At 36.3% G+C, this 9,725-nt stretch overlaps 1 protein-coding gene across 1 annotated transcript; it reads right to left on the bottom strand.

Moving 5' to 3' along the window:
- Positions 1-207: 207 nt before the first annotated feature.
- Positions 208-9,372, bottom strand: LOC130453507 (olfactory receptor 6K6). The gene has a single exon (XM_056816185.1). It carries the CDS (start codon positions 5,099-5,101, stop codon positions 4,142-4,144), a length of 960 nt encoding a protein of 319 aa, XP_056672163.1. The 5' UTR covers positions 5,102-9,372; the 3' UTR covers positions 208-4,141.
- Positions 9,373-9,725: the final 353 nt, after the last annotated feature.

A 9,725-nucleotide genomic window follows, 5' to 3' on the forward strand; every position in this document is an offset into this window, starting at 1 on the left:
GGTCACTTCCCTTGCTGTCATCCTGATTTGGGATGTTAATATAGATCTGGACAATTCACTAAAGCAGAACAGCATCCTGCTACCCTGTTGTATAAACTTGAATGAGAGCTGAGGTCTTCCACTTTCATGAGTCTGTTTCCACTACCCCCCCCCCCCCCCGCCTGATTCAAAACTTAATTATACCATGAAGTTGGATCAAGGGTGTGCTTTCATGTGGAAGGAATACTATTTTGATTCTCAATTATTCTAGTTTCTAGAGCTGCTTTCCATCTTCACATACTATTAGGAAAAGAAATGAATTTTCTTGATTTCTTTCTAAACATCATCTCTTTTGTGGGCCTGGGGCAAGACAGGTATTTATTTGAAGATAATCATCTTCTTCATAAATTATCTTTCTTTGGTCCAAGAGATCTTAGTTTGGCCTCTGTGTCAGTTAGCCAATCAATTAGATCACCTCTTAAGAAGAGAAATGGATGTTACCCATTGATAAATCTGGGAAAAATATAAGAAAAAGGTCTAGAATAACTTCTTGAATCCCAAGTATGATGGGAAAAATACAGACTTTTCCACTTTGTTCCCCTCATCCACATCCCAGGAAATAGAGGATGCATAAATAGAAAAAGAACTAAAACCATGAAGAGCATCATAACGTGGTATGAGAACCTGAGCATAGAAAAGAAGCCAGACTGTGAAGGCTTTTTGTAGAAGAATAATTTGGAGCAGGAATACACAGAGAAGGATAAAAGCTTAAAGGAAAAGAGGGCAACCTGGGGAGAAAAAGAGTATACACAAAGATTTGTATTATGAAGAAGGGGTGGGGGGATGTGAGCAGATTTGCCTGCCTTAAATGAAGTCCAAGGTGGCCGAACAAAGAGGATGAAGTAGAATTGAGGATTAGATTATGTGGGTTGGGGGTAATTCTGAGCCATTTACTAATTTCTCATTCTACTGATGAAGAAAAAAAAAGTATCAGAGGCTACTTATTGTTTCAGTAATAACAGACCAACAAGTAGCAAGTCATAACAACTAACAAGTAACAGCAAACATGGAATCTTTATTTTATTTTTCAAGGTTTGCAAAGAATTTTATGAATATTGATCTTAATAACAACCCTGTGAAGTAGGCATTATTATTATCCTCATATTACAAATGAGGAAAGTGAAACAGAGATCCCTGTTAAACCAAGATCACTCAACTGTCTGAGGCAGAATCTAACTACAGGTTTTCCTGAATTCATGTCCAGAACTCTATTGGCTCGCCTACTAACCTATATAAAAATATATGTAAGGGGTAGCTAGATGGCTTAGAGGACTGAGAGCCAGGACTATAGATAGGAAGTCTTGGGTTCAAATATGACCTCAGATCCTTGTTAGCTATGTGATCCTGGGCTAGTCACCTAACCCCCCTTGCCTAGCCCTTATCAGTTTTCTGCCTTGGAACCAATATTAAGTACTGATTCTAAAATGGAAGATATAGATTTAAAATATAAAAATATACACAGCATGAATAAAAAGTGAAAAATATAAAAATAAGTAGTTACTCAAGGAGAAATTAAGTTCCGTGAGGGTCAGGATTGTTTTCATTTTTTAGAAATGGAATCTTTAAAAATGAAGTTCATTGTACAATGGATAGTATGGAACTTGGAGTCAGGAAATCATATACTTTACTAGCTTTGTGACCCTAGGTAAGTCACTTAACCTCTCTCAGTATTGGTTTCCTCATATATGAAACGGGCATAACAATAGTACTTACTTCACAAGGTTGTAGTAAGGATCCAATGAGATTTTTACAAAAGTGCTTTTCAAACCTTAAGGTGCTTTAGAAATGCCAACTATTATCATTAGCTACTTGTGAATTCAGTGATTATCCCTCAGTGGGCATAAATTAATTGACCGTCTTTAGGTACAGTTTTTTTGAAAACGGAAGATTCCAGAGGGTCTAAAAGGTAGGCTTTGGGAGACAGAACTTATTAAAAGTGAGGAAACTCACATTCCTAGAGATCTATAGGATATAGAATCAATGAGTTTGGGAAGATCTCAAAACTTATCTAGTTTAATCCCTAATATGAGGCATGAATTCCTAAGAAGTGATCATTCAGTCTCTGCTTTCATACTTCTAGTGATGGGATGAATTGTGTCTACCATAAGAAACCTGAGCTAAAGGCTGGAAAGAAAACAGGAAGATACATGGTTATTGTTCTCATTAGTTTCATTCTCCTTGTGTGAACATAGTTAGGAAACATAGATAGAAATGGAGACATAGAGATAAAGGCACAAAGAACTCTTGACACCAGTGCTTTTACATCCTGATTTTGAGTTCTCGAAGGTTCTGTCATTAGAAGGTAGGCTATGTTGTACCAAGTTGGAAAAGCTTTGAGTAAAGGTCCAGTGACAGAATATATGCCAAGGAAATCATTTGAAAAAATTGGCTAGACTAGAAAATCTCCAAGATCCTTTCTAGCTCTCAAAAAGGTGATCCTACTGAAGTATGAATTCCAAAATGCATTTAAGTGGTGGGGACAGAAAAGTCAAGAGTTCAAGACAGCTTTCTCTTCATAGAAACCAGAAGGATGAAACAGGGACAAATATGCCTAAAGGAGAGGACTTCAAAACTTTGGCAGCACTCACTGACAGCTGTCTCCCCCTGCCATCAGGATCTCTGTTCAGGTTTCAACCTATGGGGCTATAGAGGAGAGAGATAATAGTCCTGTTAATGGGAATGACAAAGCATGGACAGAGTAGGCATAAGCAACAGTGGAAAGAGAAAAGGATTTGAAGTCAGAGGACTTGGGTTCAAATTTGATCTGTGCTACTTATCGGGGCTATATGTGTTTTTTTCTTTTTCAGCTTTATTAATATCTTGTGTTTTTTCATTACAAACATTTGTAGATTCACTTCATGAAAGGTCTCTTGTGACAAAGAAAAGCAATTAAGTAAATTTAAACTACAATAACTTCATTTGCCAGTGCATGCAACATTTCACACCTGTATCTGTCTCATTCTCTCTATTAAAACAACAACAACCAAATCTATTTTCCTCTGCTTTCCACACCTATCCTTCTGGGGTAAAAAGATATATGTCTTGAAGCAGATATACATAATCGAGCAAGAAAAATTTACACAATACACACACACACACACACACACACACACACAAATGCCTCTTTTTGTACCCTAAATCCATCAACTCTTTGAAGTGGACAGTATATTTCATCACAGGTTTCCTGGATTTGAGAAGGTTCATTGTACTGATTCTTGAAGCTTTCAATGTTGTTGTTTTATGGCATTGTTATTGTATAAATTGTTCTCCTGGTCCTGCTCATTTTGTTCTTCTTTAGTTTATAAAAGTCTTAAAAATTGTTCTAGTTTAAATTGTTCTCTCACTTCACTTTGATTGGTTTATTTAAGTCCTTTCATATCTTTTTTAAGTCCTCTATTTCCTCATTTCTTATAGTACAATAGTATTCCATCACATTCACCACATCTTATTCATCCATTTCTCAGTTGTTAGGCATCCTCTTAGTTTCTAAATGTTTTGCCACTACAAAGATATTTGGTCTAAATATTGTTGTACATGTAGGAATTTTTCCCCCTTTCATCTTGGCTTATTAATAGGCCTTGTTCTAATATGAGAGATTCATTATATTGGCGTAGCTCTTTTAGAGATTACAGCTCTTTATTGAGCACATCTTGGTCAAAGGGAATACAGTAACTTTTAGTATATAATTGCAAATTGCTTTCCATCCTCTCAGAATCTTGTATCAATGTGCCTATTTCTCCACTGTTCCTTGAATATTTATCATTTTTTGGCCATGTTTTATTTTTGATACTCACTTATTTGTATGATCTTAGGTAAATGACAACCTCTTACTAGCCCCATTTCTTTATCTGAAAAATGAAGGGACTGGATTAGATGGTTTCTGAAGTCCCTTTCAGTTCTTTGTTTATGTTCCTTTTTACCAAGGACAGAGAGTAATCAATGAAATACAGAAGAATTAATGGACATAACTTGGTCATAGCTCAATTTCAATTCCAACAAGAATAAGAGATTACAATACAATAATGAGCAACACCAAGCAAAAACGATGAGACTACACACTCCTAGAAAGACAATTATTTTTAAAACCTCCCATAATTTAGAATTAACCTTCAGCCCTGTTATCCCACTTCTGAGGACAGAGAAACCTCTTGATGGCCTCCTTCATGTCTTTGTTCCTCAAACTATAGATGATGGGATTAAGGAAGGGAGCAAGGACCACAAAGGTGATTGCAATTGCTGTATCCCAGAACATGGAATAAGTAGCTGAGAAGCGTAGATACATGAGGGCTACACTGCCAAAGAACAGCAGGAAGACAGCAATGTGAGCAGCACAGGTTGAGAAAGCCTTATGGCGCCCCTCTACTGAAGGGATTCTCAGGATCACTAAGATGATCCGGATATAGGACAGGGCGATGACCAGGAAGGAGGCCAAGATCTCTACAGCATGGATGGCATCTACAATGACTATGAGGGAGGTGTCTGTACAGGCCAAGTTTAGCACTGGGGTAAAGTCACAAAAAATCTGGTGGATCTGGTTGGGGCCACAGAAGGGCAGGGTGGAAATCCATACAATCTCAGGGAGAACAAGGAGGAAGCCACAGAGGCAAGAGCCAGCAGTGAGCTGGGAACACAGCTGGGGTGTCACAATAGTTGGGTAGTGGAGGGGCTTGCAGATGGCAACATATCTGTCTATGGCCATTGCAGTCAAGAGGCAACCTTCTGAGATCCCAAGGGAGTGAAAGAAATACATTTGCAGCAGGCATCCAGCAATGGAGATAGTCTTCTGCACACTGACCAGATTGGTAAGCATCTTGGGGATGGTAGTTGTAGTGTACCAGATCTCCAGAAAGGAGAGGACACTAATGAAAAAGTACATAGGGGTATGAAGTGCTACATCCAACTGGATGACAATAAAGATTACCAAGTTTCCAGTAATAATGAATACATAAATGAGGAGTAGAGGAATAAAGAAGAGGAGACCTCCTTCCTCCAAATTAGGGAATTCAGAGAAGAAGAATTCAGTCACAGCTGTCTGATTTACTATCTCTGGCCCTTGAGTCATCTGTAAAAGTAGAAAAAGGAGAAATAGACACTTATGGAGGCAGAGTATTGAAAGCGGGAGCTGTTGCTCATTTCAAATGTGCTATTATTGCATATTTACTCTTATTTTTCTTCCTAGCAATCATTCAAGTTGAATTGGGAAGCCTGATCTTTCATCACTCCCCTGGGCTGAAAGATACCTCCAGTGAATTGACTTCAAATACATGATAGAGATGCTTGGCACATAGTAATGGCTTGTGAATTGATTGATATCAGAAACCATCTCTTCTTTTGGACCTCAAGTATTTATTTCAGGAATATCATGGAATATAATTGAAATCATAATTATTTAACATTTATATAATACTTTTGGTTTAAAATATACTTTGATCACCAAAATTTTGGGGTTTAGGTAGTATAGGTATTATTATCCTCCATTTTACAAATAAAGAAACTAAGAGGTTAAATGACAAGGTCATAAATATAATGATTAAGCAAGCCTGGTCTTAATCTCATGTCCTCCAGCTTTAGCTCGAAGAATCTTTGCTCAATACTATTTTCCTCTCTGCTCTTCCCCTTCTTTCTTATCACCTGGTCTATCTCTAGCACCAAGGAACTTGAGATGGAAGAATTTAAAAAAAAGGACCTTTGGCATTTTCCAAGAGGGAAAAAGAATGAGATCTAGTTATTCTTCCCATCTCTGAGCCTCTGAGTACTCTCCCCTCCCTTCACCCCATCAACAACCAGCTGGGACAATTTTCTCATTTATTTTTAGTCTCATCTCATTCATCCATCCTTTTCCTTTGGTCTCTGCTAGTTTGAGAAACATTTTCTGAGTGAAAACCCAAATTTGTTTCCATCCAAACCTCTTTAACCCCAGCTCTGATGTTTAGAGCTCTGGATGTCTGGATCATCTACCCTGAACTCTCATTTCTTAGTCATGTGTCCTATCTTCACATTGGCCTGGGGCACTCCTCAAAACCAAGTACTATTTCTCCTTAGTTTCCTTTATCTCTCTCAGTGTCTTGGACAGGTTTTTTTAGGCTGTTTAATACATTTTAATATGATAGTTAATGTTGACAATGTCCCTAACTGAGTGTAATCCCAGAGTAGCCACATACCAACTAGGTCAAGAACCCCACTGGCTTCTGATCAGAAGTTCCCCAAGCTTGCTCTCCATTTGAAGTTGCTTCCCAAAATGAAAGGGAATTACTATAATCATTTCTAAGGGGAAAGTCTCTCTTGTGTCTACCTTGTGGGAAAAGCTTTTCCATTAGGCTGACTCTGTTACTTAGAGGGGTCCTCTTCATAACCAAAGGGAAGATAATTATGTCAAAAGGAAATGTTTGCCCTGTGGCACCCTTATGGAGAGAACTTCACCAAGGACAATTGCTTTTCAACCAAGTTAGTGGTGTTTAAATCAAAAGAGTAGAGGACCATCTATCTATATCTTTTCCCTGAACTAAATTAAATAATATAAAATTTTTACTTGGCTCCCTGAAAATTTCTTGTAACTTGTTTAGTTTTAGTCCTTTCTCTCACTAATTTATACCAGTTGGTTTTCACAGAATGACCAACTTTAAGTCCAGTTCTCATCATATTAGTGCCCAGCTTAAATCCATTCAATCGTTCCTTACTGTCTATGGAATAAAGTACAAACATGAAATCTGCTACAATCTGGCCCTAATTTCCTGAATTAGCTTTAGTCCTCATTACTCCCAAACATGAACCTTATAGTTCACTTAGAATATGTACTTGCTCTCTCCACCTCACAATCCAATACTTCTCCAACCCTTTTCATACTATTTCTTCTAAAATATCTTCTAGGTTTCTTCCTTATGACAACCTACCCAGTTTTCAGTTCAGTTAAGATGTTTCCTTCTTGAAACCATTCCTAATATCCCATAGCCTTGAGTTTGTAACCTTTTAATGGTAATTTTCACCTTCAACATAGTATATTGAATACCTTTTACCAAAATTTTAAGCTTTGGGCAGCTAGGTGGCTCAGTAGATAGAAAGTTGGGCCTAGAGTTAGGAGGACCTGCGTTCAAATTTGGCCTCAAACACTTTCTAGTTGGGTGACTCTGGGCAAGTTACTTAACTCAATCGACTCGCCTAGCCCTTATTGTGCTTCTGTGTTGGAACTGAAACATATATTGATTTTAAGCAGGAAGTAAAGGTTTAAAAATAAGTTCAAAATCAGGAATCATATTTATTTCTTAATTCAGTATAAAACTTTTCACTTAATGATTATAATTTATATATGTATATTCCTATATGATCATAGATTTAGAACTAGAAGGGATCTGAGAGTCCCTTCTAATCCATTGTTCTCTCTGCTTTATACCAGTAAAGAAACTGAAGTTTAAAGGGGTTAAGTGATTTGTCCAATATCACACAAGATAGTAAGTGTCAGAGTCAAGATTTAAAACAGATTCCAGATTCCAAGTCTAGCACTCTATCCACTGTGTCATAATGTTGCCTTCTAGTTTAAAGCATTTTCACATATTCTATCTCACTTGATTCCCCAGAGTTCACAGAATGCTAGAATTAGAAAGCATCTCAGAGATTATCTATATCAAAGTCTACATTTTACAGATGGGAAGTCTGAGTCTTTGAGAAGGAACCTGACTTGGTTAAAGTGGCACAACTAGTTAAAGGCAGATCCATTAGATCTACTATAGTGGAAAGCATTCTTTCCCCACATTATGAAGATTCCCCATAGCAACTTTTTGAGGTAGGACTAATTCTGTGACCTTGAGGAAGTGACTTCCTCAAGGTCACAGAATTAGTAAGTAAAGGAGCTGTTTTCTGAATCCAAGCACAATATTCTATCCATTAAACCACACTAATTCACCTGAGGATCCAACAGTAGTCAACATAACAAGTACTCCATAAATGCATTAAGTTTTTGAATTCCATAAATATGTGTTAGTTTTTATATAAACAAAAGTCCTCTCTTTTCATTTTCCTATGTGCGGAAGAACATGTAAAGTCAATTCCTTTGGGCTGTATTGAATAAACACACTAGAACATAATAATGATCCATGTACAATCCCTAAAGTTTTGCCTTGTGTAATCACAAAAGACATTCACTTACATCCCATTCAAATCAGGGAGAACTGAATTCTTTCTATACATATAAATTAATGTTGGAATATAAGCTTGTAGAAACAATGTACTCTGTCCTCTTAGGAAAAAACTTATTTAGTTAGAAATTGTTCAAGTGTGAGGATGTCATCACAAATAGAAAAAGGATACATGGTAGAACAAGAAGTTGAAAGGGAGTAGTTTTACCCCTCAACATTTTCCTCAAAAACAATCAGAAAACTAAAAAGAATCAAAAGTCACAAATCTTCAGAAGAAAAGGGAAATATAATAATAAAATAGAGGACCTTCAATGTAGTGAAAAGAAAGAGTAAAATAAGAAAAGTAAAAAAAATCAGAAGAAAAGTAACCTGAAACAGAATAAATAGTAACATCAGCAACAAAATTAAATAAGACACAGAAAAATGGACAGTAGACATTGAATTCCATAAAGGGAGATATTAAACCAGTACTCTGACCAACCCCAAAGAAAACACACAGCCTCATAAACATATGCAAATATGAGCTAGTTCACAATGAAAGAATTTTTTAAAAAGAGTATTAATTAGTATATGAGAAGGCAGAGTAGTGGGAAGTTTAATCATAATAGAAAAGCAAAAGAAGAAAATAACTATGAAGAGACCAGATTATTATCTTTGTGAAAGATCTGAATGCCAGCTTTTAAAAGAGGGAATATGATGATTATAAGTGAATTTTGAAAAAGAAAGGACTGATCATAACACTTTATAAATTAAAAAACAGTGTTTGAGAGTCATATTTAAATCTATGTGTTTAAAAGTAAAGACTGCAAATAGCATCATCAGATTATTTTATCATATATTTAGAACTAGAAGGGTACTTATGAATTGCCTAGATCAGCTTGCTTGGCTTCTTTCAAGTTATAGCTAAAGCCTTCTCACCTTCTACAGAAAGTTCCTCACAGTCCCCTTTTATCTCAGTACATTCTTGCTGTTGATTATTTCCACTTCATTCTAAATATAGCTTATTTGTCCAGAGTTGTCTGCATGTTGTCCCCTTCATTATACTAAACTCTTTGAGATCAGGGACTTTAAAAAAATGTTTATTCCTTTGTTTATACTGGTCTGTTGAACAAAAGAAAATGCAAGAAAGGCAAATAATAAGGCTTAAACTTGAGTTCTAATATTCAAACTCACAAGTACAGCATTGGAAAGGTATGACTGGATGTCAATTTATCTGAAAAAATCTGGAGATCTTGGAAGTCTATAAACTTTTTAAGTACTAAGTTTAAGTACTAAGGTTGCAAAAAAAAAATGTGAGTTTAGACTGAATGAAAAGTCAGTATGTACAGTACAAAAAATGTGAGATAATCTTCTGCCTCTTCAGACCACATGCCCATATCTACAATATTGTGTATAATTCTAGCTGCTAAATATATATTTGTATATTGATAGTATATTGAGAAGCACAGCGTTTTTCACATAGCAAGTGCTCATTAAATGTCTCTTCATTCATTTATAAGTTACAGTGTCCAGATAAAGGTAACCAACACAGGGAAGGACTATTAAAGGACTTATTGA

Source organism: Monodelphis domestica, chromosome 2 (genome assembly GCF_027887165.1).
Source record: "Monodelphis domestica isolate mMonDom1 chromosome 2, mMonDom1.pri, whole genome shotgun sequence".
NCBI lineage: Eukaryota > Metazoa > Chordata > Mammalia > Didelphimorphia > Didelphidae > Monodelphis > Monodelphis domestica.